Source organism: Lynx rufus, unplaced genomic scaffold (genome assembly GCF_022079265.1).
Source record: "Lynx rufus isolate CCGP_SWC_20201006 ecotype Redwood Valley unplaced genomic scaffold, mLynRuf1.p SCAF_2, whole genome shotgun sequence".
Classification (NCBI taxonomy): Eukaryota; Metazoa; Chordata; class Mammalia; order Carnivora; family Felidae; genus Lynx; species Lynx rufus.
The window spans coordinates 45,108,470-45,125,352 of NW_025814834.1; the positions used below are offsets into that span (position 1 = coordinate 45,108,470).

The 16,883-nt window shown below is 38.9% G+C and overlaps 1 protein-coding gene across 1 annotated transcript in view; it reads right to left on the reverse strand.

The window, feature by feature from the left end:
- The window catches only part of ANKAR (ankyrin and armadillo repeat containing), a 69,006-nt gene extending 56,572 nt beyond the window's left edge, over nt 1-12,434 (reverse strand). The window contains exons 1-4 of the mRNA XM_047085110.1: nt 11,801-12,434; nt 2,814-3,251; nt 1,234-1,397; nt 253-356 (exon numbers count right to left, since the gene is read on the reverse strand). Coding sequence (XP_046941066.1) covers nt 253-356; nt 1,234-1,397; nt 2,814-3,251; nt 11,801-12,401 — 1,307 coding nt within the window. The 5' untranslated portion in view covers nt 12,402-12,434. The remainder of the gene's footprint in view (nt 1-252; nt 357-1,233; nt 1,398-2,813; nt 3,252-11,800) is intronic.
- Between the last annotated feature and the right edge of the window lie 4,449 nt (nt 12,435-16,883).

Below are 16,883 nucleotides of genomic sequence, written 5' to 3' on the forward strand. Positions count from 1 at the left end.
ATATAATAACGATGTTAATTATAAGAACTAATCACTATCTCTAAAGATTATTACACAGAATGTACCAAAGTGCATGAAGTAATAAATATATTATTTATTTTGTTGACTCTCTAGTTCAGTCACAGGCGTTATTGTGCTAGGATCTCCATGCTGAGGTATTAAGTTAGCCTTTGCACTTTGACACTCTCCTTGTTTTCTCCTAACTTTCAACAGGTTGTCACTACTGTGAATAATTACTGAAAAGTTCCTTACCTTTTTCCGTTAAGTTCCATGACTGGTATTGAGTAATGTTCTTTGTATCCTAAATCTTCTACAAATGTATTAGCAGCACAATCCCGTATTTTTTCTAAATTATTCTAAAATATGAGTTATATTATTAAAAACATATCTTTAAATAAGTCTAAACAATTATAGCTTTTTCTTTTTAATTTGATATATAGAGAGAATGCATGCATGCACAAGTTGGGGATGGGGTGGAGGGGGAGAGAGAGAGAGAGAGAGAGAGAGAGAGAGAACCTTAAGCAGACCCCACACCCAGCATGGGGCCTGCCACGACCCTGGGATTATGACCTGAGCCAAAAATCAAGGGTCAGGTGCTCAACTGACTGAGCCACCCAGGTGCCCCATCAATTATGGCTTATTTTAGATGAAATTTTGTACACGTAAATGATAAATTTTTAATATAATATCCCATAAAACCCTAATAATGTATGCATGTATCCAGTTCCTACTTCAGGAGGGAGGAAAAAATACAAAAGAAAACATAAAGAAGGTAGAAAAGCAATGACAATTCAAATGTATAATGTTTATATTAAATTCTAGATGAAATTATTGTTCTTAAACTCTAGAGGATCTCTGTTCTAATACTAATCTTCAAGGAAAATGGAAGTTTTCTTCAAGGAAAGTGTATAGTGAATGTTGAGGGATTTCTACTGTATTCTTTGATCAACAATTTTAGCGCAAATATAGTCCATTTGAGATCTATAAATTCTATGAAGATAGCTGTACCTAGCTTATCTGTCATTTTATCTCTGACACCTCACATACTACCTTAGGGTAGTTGGACTTAATTCATGTGTGTTACATAATGTATGAAAAAACTAGTGAGTTAGGAAGATAATCATTTGGAGAGCTGCCTAGTGCCTGTGCCAGCAAGAGACTCTTTATGGATGGAGAATGAGATAAAAGCGCTGGGAAATGACAAACCATTTCAGGAACAATAATAATTTAAACCTTAAAGTCTTCCAAAGCATTCTCAACTGAAGGTGTGCTGATATCAAATTCAATTCCTCCATGAACATGAAAATATTGATCCTCTTTGTAGTGAAAATGCTGGCATTTAAAATCTCGCCCATAAATAAATGGAGGCAGTTCTCGCTCTGTCTTGACCTTGTCATCTCCAAAATAAAAAGAAACTTTTATTTAAAAAGTGAAAACAGCATATAAACAATCATATTTTGGAGATCTGGATTCTCATTTACATAAACCAACTGAAGAAAACTCCATATTAACTGAAAATCTTGGCAGTTACAGTCTATAAAATCATAGTCTTAGTATATATTTTAAACATGAAAATATATCATACATTTTGGGCATTTTCTGTAGTTTCATTGTACAGACATTTCAAGAGACTAGTTAAAACATTATTCTATGTATGAGCTTAAGACTAGTATCTTACCTCCAATTGTCAGAAAAGATTTGAAACTCTGCCTCAGAGAATCTTTGGCTAAATAAATAAAAACTTAACCTGAGCTGGTTTAGGCAAAAAGAGACACTAATGAGAAATAGGTGGGTATCTCTCACTGACAAAAAAAAAAAAAAAAACAAAAAAACAAAAAAAACCTCAAACCAGCTCACTTTTTTGGAAAGTAATAAAATCCACATATAACATTTATTAAAAAAAAAATAATTTTCTAAAAGTCCAGTAAGGATTAGATTTGTTCAATATTTTGACTTGTTAGCAGAATATGGTTTCATTAATGAAAAGTATATAATGCATTTTGAGAAAGGTAAAAGGTACAGAAAAGTACAAGGAATAATATAACACCCTAATACCACCTCCTAGATTTAACTATTAACAGTCATATTTGCTTCCAATAATCTAAGTAATAAAACATTACAGATATGGCTGACATCCTCCCATAATTGCTCCCATAATTGGTGCACATTTGGGCACCAATGAAAATATATAAATTGTGTGTTAATCTGGGTGGGAGGAACAGTATGCCCTGCAGTCCTGTCAAATTCCATGTAAGTATGGTCCTATTTCAGCTTTCTTCTCTTACATTGGTTTATTTGTGTATAATAGTGCTGACACATTAGTAAAGTTTTAAAATATGTTTTCAGCTCCTTTTCAGAAATGTAAGACCATTCATGATCCTGTACTGCTCCATATTAATTACAGAATCAATTTCTAAACTTTCGTGAAAAACACAATAGGGATTTTGAAAAGAAGTACATTGAATTGATAGAGTAATTTGAATCAGATATGATACATTCACAGTGTTGTTCCATCATGAACATGGCCTATTTCCCTATTTTTCTCAGAACATGTTTAAAGTCTTCCAATAGCCCTTATAATTAGTATAAATGTATACCAAGTACTATGTGCATATACCAAATATTTTTAACTACTTAGGAGACATTAAATTTTGTTTTTTCTTTCTAACAGGCTACAGCTAGGTTACATGAGTGGACTCAAATACTACAGACAAAATTGAATTTAAATATAAATTTAACATATATATATATATATATATATATATACACACACATATAATTATTTTATATTTGATCTGTGGTGATACTTTTACCTGAAAAAAGTGGAAGCAGACTATCTAAATATGGAACTTTCATCTTCTTTTTCAAACTCAGTAGAAATGGGGTCAGAAAACATATTAACTTTAGGTATCCTATCCCTTTTCTGAGGTCTGTTTTCTTCTCAAAGTGTTTTTGAATAACCTTTTTCTGAAGATATAATCTTTGCTGTAGTCTCTGATAGGTACAAATATCAAGATAATCCTGATTACATTTTATAGCATTAGTAAGCCAATAGGCTGTTTCAAATATAAAAACATTTTCACACTGTTGAACTTGTATGGTACTGAATGTCAATTTTAGCATAATATTTTCAGCATATTTCATAAAAACAGCTTTTTCTTCAGGGCTGTTGGGATCATATGTTGGATCTTCATTCATGTCTTCATCATAGATTCCATTAAAGTCCGGATCCTTTGTAATATCAACCAAACCTTAACAGTAAAAAAGAAAAATTTTGGATAGTGAAAACATCATATGTGGCTTCTGGATAAATAGAGTGTATTGAACACTGGGTTTCATCTTGAAATCCTACTAAAGTGACAAAGTGATGATGAGATGCCAAAAAAATTATTAAAGATGAAAAGCAGGTTGATTGGTGCTAACTAAGCAGAGTAAAGAAAGATGGAAGCTTGTAGAATTAGAATAGATTTCCGTTGTCTTTGGAGGAAAGAAACACCATACCATGGAAACAACCTAAGTCCCATATTTAATCAGGGTTAACTAAGGAAGAACAAGAAAATGTGATTTCCCTTTAAACAGGGCATCAGTTTCTCACTTGGCCAAAAGTATAATTTTCTTTTCCAAGCCTTATATTATTACACATTTCTTGTTTTTGCTGATAACAGAAGCTAAACATATACAATAAGAACTTTCCTGCTAACTAATCGTGATGAAATAAATAAGAATTAAAACTCGATTTTTCTCTATTATCAATGACAAATTTCCTGTTACATTTTCTTCCCATTTATGATGAAATTAAGGACTTCCTTGCTGCCAAATTGTCTTCTTAAAGACAATTACACTTAGAATGTTACCCTTAATCTAAGCTTGAGAAAACTGCTTAGAATCACCAAATGACTTCACAGAAAATGTGGCGTTTGTAACATACGTGCTTTAGACGTGTAAATGAGACATCAATTTGCCTTTTTCTTTTTCCTTCCTCAAATCTATTAAAAAAAAAACCCTCCAAAAAAAATAATACACTTACATTTTTATTTTTAAAAAATATTTATTTTTCAAAGAGAGAGAGAGCGAGAGAGCGAGAGAGCGAGAGAGCGAGCCCACGCAGGGAGGGACAGAGAGAGAGGCAGAAGATCCGAAAGTGCGGAGCCCAATGCAGAGCTGGAAGTCACGAACTGCGAGATCATGACTGGAACCAAAATCAAGAGTCAGACACTTAACCAACTCAGCCACCCAGGCACACCTCACTTGGATTTTTAAATGACCACTATGATTCACCTCCTTTTTGCAAAATTTAAGAAATTATAAAGAAATTAAAGTATTTCTGACAGCTTAAAAAAAATCTAAACATAAGCCAGAATATTGTTGACACGCCTAAAACTTTGTAGCCTGAGGTGGCACAGGCAGCAAGTCAGTTCTCCCCACATAAAGTCCCCACAGGCTTAGAAATTGGAAGCCTGTAGAATCTCTAACAGATCGTCACGTCAGATTTACGGGGGGGAGGGGGAGAACGGGGGAGAAGGAGGGGAGGGGGAGGGGGGCCCCGGAGCAGAAACAGAAGCAGCAGCCGCAGAAAAAAAAAAAAAAAAAGAAAAGAAAAGAAAAAAAGAAAAAAAAGAGAGAGAAAAAAAAAAAGATTGGTTCGAAGTCTGAACTGATGCAGTGAAACTCCCCGATCGTCTTCCCCAGACAGCACAGCCCCTCCCCTTCCTCTCTAAAAGGTTTGAGCAGCACCGCTGAAGGCCGGGAGGAGAGGCTGAGCTGAAAACCCGGCAAAGTGAGTCTGCGCGCTGAAAGGGGGACATCTTCAGCCCCTCCCCCTCCTCTGGCCCCAGTCTCGCCCTCCTTCCAGGCGGGAGTCTGCGGGAAACCGATGGATCAAAGAGAAAAGACCTACTAATACAACATGTGGGGAGAAGCTCCCCAGTGAAGGGGCAGGGTTTCTTCCCGATCACTACAGTGCAGTGGTAGCAGTCAGCAAGCCCTGTTCCTGCCCCACTTCTAAATGAGAACAAATTGCAAGTGTTTCCACACAGATGAGGAAAACCTCTCAGGTGAAAGACCGTGACTGGAAGCGGGAAGGGGGAGGGGAGGAGGAAAGGCAGGACGGCGGGCGGGCGGGCAGGGCTGCGAGGGTCGAGAAAGGGAGAAAGGATTTTGGAGAACCGGAAGAGAAATTGCCTGGAAAAGATACCAGTCAGTTCACGCGAACATAGGAGAATGAAGGAAGGTGTGGACTGAGACATCGCTAAGGGAAAAAATGGAATTGCTGCGCTACCTGATATTTCGCTATACTGAGAGGAGTTCGATATTGCTGTTCGAAAGTTTGGGGCTGAATCGGAAAACTGAACTAATTTGTTTTAATGACACAGTTCATGTCACAAAAAATAAAAAGTTATTAGAGGAAGTGTGATCACAGCATGTTATACAAATCAGATATGTACAAAGTCATAATGTAGAAAATGAAAAAGGATTTAATAGAAAAATTGGATATAACTGAATTTGGAGGACAGGGAGGGGAAACACAAGATTCCATTGTTTTAACCTCTATACTATGCTAATTTAATCTTATCTCCTGCCCTGCTTTTTGCTCCTGAACTCAATTCTTTTTCAATGCCTAGTACTTATCTTTATCTGAACGTCACAAAAGCACTCCCAAACTAAATTCATCCTTGATCTTCCCCCAATCTGCTTTTCTTTTCATTCTCTGTCATGGTTAATGATTCTATTTATCTATCAGTTCCTCAAACTAGAAGCCCAAGAGTCTCCTTCAATACCTTTTCTTTCACATTCTATTGTTATTAACCACTTAATTTCCACAAGTATTGAAAGTTTACTATCTGCAAGCACGCTATAAGGTGCTGAGAATTTAAAAACAAAAAAGACATTTTTCTGTGCTCTTGAGGAGGAGCTTAAGGGCTAGTACGGGAGACAGAGATGAAATCAGTAATTTCAATACAAAATGATACAGTGTGCATAGGACAGAGGAGGCTGTGTCTGAATCAAGTCTTGACAAGGGGGAAACAATGACCTGGGGAAGAATGGGGAAGGGTGAGGTAAAGTGGCAGGAAGAGGGCATTACAGATAAAAGGGCAGGGAATAAGCAGAGGCATAAAAAACAAAACCAAAAAACAAACCCAATTCACTTCCAGTTGTAGTATTAAACAAGGTCTTTTGTGTGTGTGTGTGTGTGTCTTAACTAAAAGTCACTCCCACATTTTTCTATCACAAACATATGTTTTTCCTTCTTTCCTCTCATCCTACAAACCTTATGTAATACATTGAAGAATCCAAGAATTATTCAGATCAAGAAATTAAAATCCCCTACAGAAAACTAGATAATATGACCGGAGTTTGGTATTCTCCTTCTCTATTGCTGTTGCTATCGTTTTCTGAGAGCAGTGACATGGGCAGTTGCAAGACTTGAGCCCAGTCTCTCAGTCATGCCAAGAGAGGAGGTGCCACTTCCCCAAATATGCATGATGATATAGAAATTCTTGCTGCTAGCTTGCCCTTGTATAGCCACAACTACAAGGCTTGGACCCCAGTTTCCTGGTCAAGTCAGTGGAGGAGTGGCATTCCCTCTCTACCTCAAACATTGAGGATAGAGCTGGGGCCAAGGTTCCATGAGTCACTCTGTTTATCAGACACTTCTACCTCACTTCCTCCCAGACTGTATTTTTCACTCTAGCTGTTGTTGCCCTAACCAGCTTCACAAAGATGTAACTGTGCTTTGCTTCAGATGCACCACATGGCTCTTATTTTTACCCTGGGACTTCTCTGCCACTGCTGTGTTAGACTTCTGATGGAACCCATCCAGTCATTCCAGTGCAAGAACAAATCTGGAAAGTGAGGGAGCAACCTTTGACCAATCCAGGAGGGGGAGTCAGGAGATACACACTGCCCTCTTCCATCCCTTGGGCTGACAATTCTGAAGTGTATTCTATGGGATTCCTCAGAGTCCTTACAAAATGGATCTTAATGAAAGCTCAGCAGCACATCCTTGGATTGATGTTTCCTCCTTTTCTATTCACTTTTCCTGCCCCCCACTTCTGTTCCTTAGAGTTATTTCCTATAATCTACCCTGATTTAAGCCCCCATTTCAGGCTCTAATTTGGGGGTAATCTAGGCTAATACACATTGCCTTTGTACCTGGCCTCTGACCTGCTGTTTCCCTGATCATGAAGTATAAAAAGCCCCACAGTCTAAGAGTCTGGGTTCCTTTCCCCCAGTCTGACACTTGGGCCGTGCAAGATTTCACAGCGATGTTCCAAATGTGGCGCATGATGGGGAGCCCGTACCTGTTCCTGTTCCCGTAAAGGTCTGGTGTGCCTTCTGCTTGGTCATATACCATTGTTTGCACTACACCACTGTTACAGTGCCTGAAGCATGCTGATGCTGCTGGTGCTTCAGCAGACTCCCAAGCATAGTAAGGGAGAAAAAAATCTCCGTCTTGGTATGATGCTCATCTTTGATGGCCTGACAGCCAATATTACAAAGTGCTTTAACGTAACAGTACTTTCCCCAAGGGCACATGGTGGTGGAGTGACTGAATTTGGAAAGATTTCCAGCTTCACTCATATACAGTGAAAAAGGGATCAGAGTCACAACTAGTCTAGACATGGGTTCCCAGCCAGGAAAGGAGAATTAAGTAGAACTGTCTGGAGCTGATATTTAGCTGACATGTATCAATATGGCCACATCGGTTGTAAAAATATTGATCCCTTTCTTATTGTTTGGTAAACTGAATTGCTATAGCCCCAAGCTGTTTGAATACCTCCCTCCCCTGGGATCTCCTGGAAAGCTTCATGATCCAGCAAAGGCTACCTATGACAAACAAGAGGTCTCTGAGATCCTACTCCAACATTATGGCTGATGTCTGTTCTTATTGCTCAGTGATCATGCTGTACTGGTGGTTAAGTATTTTTAATATCATCCCTGAAAATGTAGGCAGTTAGTCTCTGGGTGCTCCCCCACTCCCCCTACAACTTGATTAGAACGTCCCTACCTGTCTCTGATCCTGTTAACCAGGAGCATCACTGTGAGAGGATCCTTATTGGGGTAGCCTCAGATACAATAGTTGGGCTGAAGAGACCAGATGGTGGGCTATGAAGTCACATGATAATAGTCAATTTTGTCATCCACTAAGCAGAAGCCCTCTGTTCTTAATTACACAGTAGGATGTATGCTCCCTCCTATCATGGCCTTGTCCCTTATTATTATTGATATTCTCACCAAATGATCCAAAGGCTTCTCAGACTTTCATATGTGAATGACTCCTTAGTATGTACCTCTAACCCAGATCACTCTCCAGAATTTGACTTCTATGATGAAAGTTTCCACCTAAATATGTGACTCTCAAAAGGGCTTGTTGTTTCTTTACCAAATTTCTCAGCTCTGGCCCTTGCCTTGCTTGACAAATGCCAGGTGGGAATGATGATTCCAAGTAATCTTCGTAAAAAGGGAAGAAAAGCAAACCCAATTTTTGTCAGAATTGTCAAGTCTCAAACATCATTGGAAACCACTATCAATTCCTGCTGAACCTTAACATCTGTAGAGCTCAAATCTTCGTAAAGCTCTTGCCATCATCTCGATCAGGAAAGGCAAGCCATGCAACTTAGTTTCCCAGACACATCTTGGCCAATTCAATTACAGAGAAACATCATCTGGTTTGTGCAATGTTCCCTGCTGTCTTCCAGTGATTAGCAAATGGATTAGTGGACAACTTCCAGGATAGAAGTGTCATCAACTACCAAAATGACATCTTAATTTACATTGCCTGATCTAGCCTTGGAGATTGTAAACTACCAGCAATGATAGTACTTCTAGGAAAACACTGAAATATGTTTTTAAGACTTTGACCATGTCATATTCTCTTCAACAATGCAGCTACGTCATGCCAAAGTGTCAGTGTTCTTTAAGAGGGAACTGTCAAGGGAATGCAGAAATGAATGGAATTCACTAGATATTACTGGCAATATTTTTCATTGCTTCAGCCTTCTCACTTCAAATACTTGAACAACAAGAAGGGATTTGTTAGTTCCAGTTATAGCTATAATCTTTCAGAAGCCAGTGACCCTCCAATCCTATGGTACTCTGCACCAAGCCAGGTGGCATTAGTCCTTACTCCACCAATGCCACAGATTGAATAATTCTCACCCACAGGAGGAGAATTTCTGCCTTATACTCACTACTCTTGGAGACTGCTCTCAACAGAAGTTGATTACCCTGCATGGAAATGAGAGCTATTAGCTATCTAAACTACCTTTGAGACACAGAAATACCATCTTCAAGAGACTGTACTGCTTGCTAGTACAGTAAGGCTACAGAGCCTGAAACATCTCTGAAAACCCAACCCAGAGCAGGTGAGTCAGGCTGCCTCACTGCCATCAAGCAAATCTTATTCTCAGGCACTTGAACTTCACAGCAGTCCAGTGGTAGATACAGTAAATAGCAAAAGTAGCAAACAAACACTTCTGTGGTTTAAATCTTAGCCCAAATTCAGAAGTGTTCAGTGGTGTATAGTTCTGAATGTGGTGGTTGGGGAATGACCATCCAATTGTAGTCATTGTACATCATCCTGATTGGACACTTTAGTCAAAACTTTGAGCTGATCTATCTATCTGTGACATGCTTGCTGAGGACTTGCTCCCTCAGTTCAGTTATTAAATCCCTCTGGGACATCCATGCTAGACTTAATTTCCAATCTGATCAACTGGTAATGGTAGAAATCCCCTCAAGCTGTGTAACACCCCTGTTCCCATTTAATTCTTCATTGATTCAATTCAACTCAATTCAGTTAATTCAATTCAACAAATATCTGTTGATGCCTACTTTTTTTTTAAAATTTTTTTAATGTTTATTTATTTTTGAGACAGAGACAGAGCGTGAACAGGGGAGGGGCAGAGAGAGAAGGAGACACAGAATCTGAAACAGGCTCCAGGCTCTGAGCTGTCAGCACAGAGCCTGACACGGGGCTCGAACTCACGAACTGAGATCATGACCTGAGCCGAAGTCGGACGCTTAGCCGACGGAGCCACCCAAGCGCCCCTGTTGATGCCTACTTTGTATCAGGGACTATCTTAGGCACAAAACATATAGGGATAAACAGGGCAGGTAAGGGTCTTCTTTTTCATGGAGCTTATGTGTATGTAAGCTTCCTGTTTACTTGTTCTTGACATCAGACTTACTTTTGTGTCTAAGCTAGAAATAAAAACTCAGTGAATATTTGTAAAACAAATAAATCAAACTAGAGTCCTTTATGAACATATATATGTATATTTTGTATGTGTATGTATAATTTTTTATTTAGCTATCAATGACAGAAGGAAAAATAAGAAAACTCCATGAAACTACCTTACCATTAACTGTATTAAATATTCAAATGATCACAATTCTTCCACATTTTATTGAGACGCTAAGAAACAATAAATTTTGTTTTCAGGGCATTTGCTTTAGTAACCAGATTTATATTGACAAACTAAAGTTTTTTTCAGGTAATTTTCTCCTCAATTACATGTACAATTCAGATAAAAAGTGGTTCTTTTCCACCTAATTGACCATTAAAAGCTTCTGTTATTAGATCTATTAGCCAAGGGAAATCTGGCTAATTAGGGGAGAATATTCTTTTCTTCCTTAGTAAGGTTATGCAGAAACTTATTGCCATATTAACATTATGTATAAAAAAACACACTGAATAAAGATTGAAAATCTTATATTTTGAATATCAACCCCATAAAGTGCAAACAATTACATGCAATACACAAATCAAATTTGTTCTCAGAATAGTCAAGAAAGGAAGCGTCTGAGTGACATTTTATTCCTGAAGACAAATTGTCATCCTTTTCCAGTTTCCAATGAGATTAAAATCTATATAAAATCTATTGCTGTGCTCTCTCCTCCAGTCAAGTGAAATTCTAGTACATTTTTAACTGAATTGAGACTTCTCTTTAAGCCTGTGCCCACAAACTGGAAATCTATTTAGAAAATGATTAGATATATTTAATCAGCGAAAGTAGTTGGGAATACTGTCTGGAGCACACATTTTCCATTTTACACTCCATTCCATTTGGCCTGCTACAAAGGAACTTACAGGATTTTTTTTTTTTTTTTTAAGAATAAAAAATTTACATATGCTGAGGAGATGCACAGGTACCACCAGCTCAGAACCTGGATCCCACTTCAGACTCTGTCTCCCTCTTGCTCTGTCTCTCTCCCCCTCCCCCCGCCTCTCTTGGTCTCAAAAATAACTACACATTTTAAAAAATAAAAAAAAAAGAAGGAATTTAAAAATTAGGTGAACCAAAAATACTTATTAAACCAAATGCTACTAAAATACCAAAGCTTAGATCATTGATGCACATTGATCCATTGATCCTTAACTTCAACTTTAATATCATTCATTTTTGAGATTTACAAAAATGGCATTATAGATGACTAACCAAACTGGCAATCATTTTGTTTTCAAGTTCAGAGATTTTTCTCATTGCATTCCAATTCTACTCTTGACTCTATTACTGATTTCCCTACTTAGGCTGTGTAAGAAAAGGTATAAACTGAAAACTCTTTATCAAGTATTTGAAATCTGATCTGTTCTGCAGAAGTTGGAGGTTAAGATGAAAGACACAAGACTTAAACATAATTTTGGTGCCATTGAAAAAAATGAAAGGTTTATTGAAAAGATTCTTTGGAGTTCAAAATATCTCTTTTAAGAAATGTGACTAAATACGTAAAACTGAGCCAAAGATAAATTACTAAATTAAAAAGATGGCTTCTAATAAAACATATTAAATTCTCTTACCTGCTGCACTAAACTCTGCAAAAATATCTTTATTTGTTTGAGGCTTCCCATCTGGATCAATGTCCATGATAGTTCGCCATAATTCAGAGAATCTGACTCGTTTTTCTTTGGGCATGTATATTCCATGCCACAGTGCTTTCAGCATGTAGTCAATATTGATCAGAATTTGCCCAATTCTGGTATCATAATAAGCTGGTGGTAATTGACAAGAAGAACTCTGATCATAATTAGCTTCTAAACTGATTGAGGGAATTTGATTAAAGCAATAAATTCCAACAGCCAACTCCCTTATAATTTGATGAACTTCTCTATAGTCTAAGAGGGCAACAGGGTCCACAGGAGTCAGAAGGATTGCAGTGGAGAAACTGACATTATTCATTTGACTTATAATTCCACATGGGATGTCCAACTGAGAGCGGACATCATCTTTGGCAGACAACCAGCTGACTAAGGCAGTAGTTAGCAACTCTTGTACTTCACTCCGATCATATTTTTCAAAAAAAACAGAAGCATTTCTCTGTACGGATAAGTTTTCCAGGTAGGTTTCTTCATCTTGAATTTGATCAAATCTAGGTAATCCTTTTTTGGGCAATCTTAACATTTCTAATTAATTGTAGGTGTCCTTTCTGAAGTTTCTGCAAGGACTAAAAAGAAAAAGGCAATGAAATTTGTCATGGTAATGAAGCTAGATTTCTCAAGAAATAAATCTGCACCTTTATTAGGTTGTTTCATGATCAACCATTACATTTTCAGTCTTGTTTTAATAACATTTTTAACAATTGAGGTACAGTTGTCATACAATATTATAATAGTTTGAGGTCTACAACACAACGATTCAATATTTGTAGATATTTTGAAATGATCACTATAAGTCTAGCTAACATCAACACCATACATAGTTACAAAATTGTTTTTTGTGATACCTACTTTTAAGATTTGCTATCTCAACAACTTTTCAAATATGCAATGCAGTATTAACTGTAGTTGTCATGCTGTACATTACATCCCCATGACTCATTTATTTTATAACTGGAGGTCTGTACTTTTGACTCTCTTCAAACTTCACCTACCCCCCAACCCTCTCCTCTGGCAACCACCAATCTGTTCCCTGTATTTATGAACTTGTGTATGTGTGTGTGTGTGTGTGTGTGTGTGTGTGTTTTAATTCTACATATAAGTGAGATCATACAGTATTTGTCTTTCTGTCTTATTTCATTTAGCATAATGCCCTAAAAGTCCATCCATGTTGTTGCAAATAGCAATATTTCATTCTTTTTTATGGCTGAATATTGTTGTACACATTACCCACATTTTCTTTATCCATTCATCTACTGATGGACACTTACGTTGTCTCCATATCTGGACTATTGTAAATAATGCTACAGTGAAGATGGGGGTGCATATATCATTTTGAGTTAGTGTTTTAATTTTCTGCAGTTAAATACCCAGAGGTGGAATTACTGGGTCATATGGTAGTTCTATTACAATTTTCAATCTTAAGCTAATTGCACCATAAGAAAGTTGAAATTTGAGTTAAAATAAAATAATAAAACTTTTAACCTTGAGGCACCTGCGTGGCTCAGTTAAGCATCCTACTCTTGATTTCTGTTCAGGTCATGATCTCATGGTTTGGGAGATTGAGCCCCATGTAGGGCTCTGTGCTATCAGAGCAGAGCCTGCTTGGGATTCTCTCTCCATTATCTCTCTGCCCCTTCCCACGCATTCTCTCTCTCTCTCTCAAAACAAATAAACATTAAAAGAAAATGCCTTTAACATTAATCATATTCTGCTTTTCAAAAGAAGTCAAAAGACACTAAGAAGTATATCAAAAAGAAATGTTGATAGAGAAGCTACTGTTGCGTATCTATTCCTTTTTTGTTGGAGAAGGCTTTTTGTAGATTTGTTTTGTTTTCAGTTTTTTTTTTTAAAGCAAGAAAATAAAGACCTGCTTAAAAGAAAAGGAACGACAAGAAGAGCCTGCTTAACTTTCTGCTTCTATGTAACTAAATGCCTTTCTGTTCCTGGAAAAATAATGATCATAAGCACTATTTTTTGAGCATCTACTATTTGTCCAGTTCTTTCTACATAGTATTTTATTTATTTCATTTAATTGGCCCTTCTTATATAGTGATTCTCAACATTTAGCCTGTATCGAAACCTCTAGGGCTTGTTAAAACAGGTTGTTGGAACTTGCTGTAGAATTTCTGATTCAGTCGGTTGGAGTGAGCCAGGGAATCTGCATTTCTGAAAGATTAGAGATGATGTCGATACTGCTAATTCGGGCAGGACACTTGGAGAACCCAGCTCTTTGAGATAGGCGTTGGTATCCCCACTAGGTAGACGCAGAAATGGAGACTAGGAAGTTTACAGAATGTGCCTATGGTTTCATACCTTCGGAATTAGAGCCAAGCCATGTTTGTCCAAGACCTATGCCCACATGGACGCGAGAAAAAGGCAAGGACAAGGGAAGGGAAGAAACCTACTTTGAAATGATTGTTTTCTTGTCCAGGAGAGGGAGACTGCATCCACACTGGTCCTTAGAATATTCCTGGAGGCCAGGGACGGTGGCCCTCTCGAATGGCTTCTCCTTGGGCCAGAATCCACCGTCCGGAGCCCCGCGTGGGCGAGAGCAGGGGGGAACCGCTGCGGGTGGGATCTGAAGGCACTCTCCCTGAAGAGACTCCCTGCGGAGGGCTGCTTGCCCAGCGCACTCTGTCGACCCTCCCGGGCGTCCTCTGCTTCTAGCGGGAGATCTGTGTGTGGAAGCTGGTAGTTCTGGCGCGAGGATAGCCCGGCCGCGCCGCAAGGGGGCGCCCGTGTCCGCCCGCGCGTAGGGCCTGCCCGCGCGTAGGGCCTTCCCCCCGCTGGGCGGTCTCAAGGCACTGCTGAAATTTCCCGTACAGGTGTCCCGGCCCCTCCCTTCTTTAAAACTCAGTCCCGCTGCGTGTTCTGGGCACCGTGCTTCCCCATTACTTTTCCCTTTCACGATTTGTCTTTATGAAAACACAAAACCAGAGTGGCAGAGATGGAGGCTCCAGGCCCCGAAGGAGTCCTGAGTTGGAATCCTACCTCCATCATCATTCTTTCAGTCAGCAAATATTTATGGAACGTTTATTATGAGCCAGGCACTGTGCCAGGAGTTGGAGACCGCTGGAGGGCAAGACAGACACAAAACCTCAAGGTGCTTCCAGTTACACAGATGATCATACAAGTATTTTGAAACAGGGTGATAATGTGAGATGGAATGATAGCACATGAAGGAAGGCTAACCAAGACCAGGGGCTCGGAAGGGGTGCCCAGAGGAAGTGATATTTTAAGCTGAGCCTGGAAGATGAAAAAGAGCTATCCAAGTGGAGTTGGAGAAATAGCTTTCCAGATACGGGGCACAACAGGTGATGAAGAATCCAGTTGAGAAGAAAGTTGAACTTTTTGAGAAACCAAACAAAACCTTGGTTAAAGAACTAGAGAGACGTGGGCACAAAACTGGCCATAGAGGCAGATGAGGGCCAGATCACCCGGGTCGCTGAGTTGATGATTCTGAGCTTCATTGTAAAAGTTTAGGCTGGGTTGGTGGCAGTAGATGCTAGGTACAGACTAGCGCGGTGGCAGCGGAGATGCAGCGCTGTGGAAGGATTCGAGAAATAATGAAGTGGCAACAGACTGAATGGGGGTTGAGTGTTCAAAAAGAGAGTGGTTGTCCAGGTGGCACCCAAATTTGTCAGGAGAAATGGGAGATCAAGGCAAGATTAAGAGTTCAGCTGTGGACATACTGACCTTGATATATTTGTAAGAGAACCCAAGTAGAGATGCCATATATGCTGTAGATATACAACTGGGGTTAGAATGGCAGCCTGCAGTAGATGCATACATTTGGGCAGTCTTATGGTGACAAAAGCCAAGGGGGTGGCTGAAATCATTGAGAGAAAGAACTGAGAAAAAAAGCTCAGAACCTAGGATGGGAGACCTGAGAAATTTAATATTTAAAGGTTGGGTGGAGAGGATGGAGTTACCAAAGAACACAGAGACAGCTGTCATGAAAACCAAGATTAGTCACAGAAGCCAAGAGAAGTGTTTTGTGAATAGGGGAATGCCCAACTTCATTGGCTGTTGCTGCTACCTCAAGGGGGATAACTTCAACTTTTCCACAGAGTTTGCCAACAAGGTGGTTTTATAACATTTGGGGGCAGAATTTCTTAGTCCAACCATGTCATTATTTCAGCTGCTACGGAGGTAGTATTAAAAATTTATGATTGCTGTTCAGGGCAGGGGATGTGAAAAAATCACTGCTTCTTTAAGAGATTTGCATGTTTGCACTTATGAACAATGTATGTAAATTCTTCTACTTAAAAGTTTTTTTGCTCAGGTACCTAGATGGTTTGTTCCAACTGTTTCAAATCTTGGGAAAAATTGTTTAAGGACTAACACAGATCCTCATCCCAGGCTTAGGGAATTTAGTAGTAAGAAGGTTCTAAAAAGAAATCAGGCCCTCTGAGGAATAAACAAAACAAAACACCTACACACAAGTATTCTGCTGGAGATGACCTGGAAATTCCCTACAGATTCAACTGGATCAATACATGTAAAGGTCATAAAGTAGTGCCTGCTTACATAGTCATCACAATATAGATAGATGTTTTTAGTGTTGAACTATATTGTTACTATTAAAAATTGTTACTATATTCAAATCTAGGCCACTAGGCAAACCTCTTAGTTTATCTACTTCTGATAAAGAGCAATGTCAGTTTGGTGCTCAGGACCACATAGATACTGGAAGTTGTCTGCCTTCAGGTAAAGGGATGAAAGCCATTAAAGTAGTATTTAAATATGGTTTAGACATTGCATTTACCAGGGGATAAATTCAGGGCATGTGAAAGTGTCCGACAGACTTCTGTTTGTCAGTATCCTGAAACTGCTTTCCCATTAAGATTAAAAGAATCGAAGTACTCTGAACAGGTCCAGAAAGGGTGTCAGCCCTAATTGGGGATAGACGCCAGTGACCTTGGTATGGTGGTCACAACTAATGTGGGCAGATGTAAGGCTGGAGTGGAGCTGAAAAGGTGGAGAGGGTGGAGTATGGATAGGA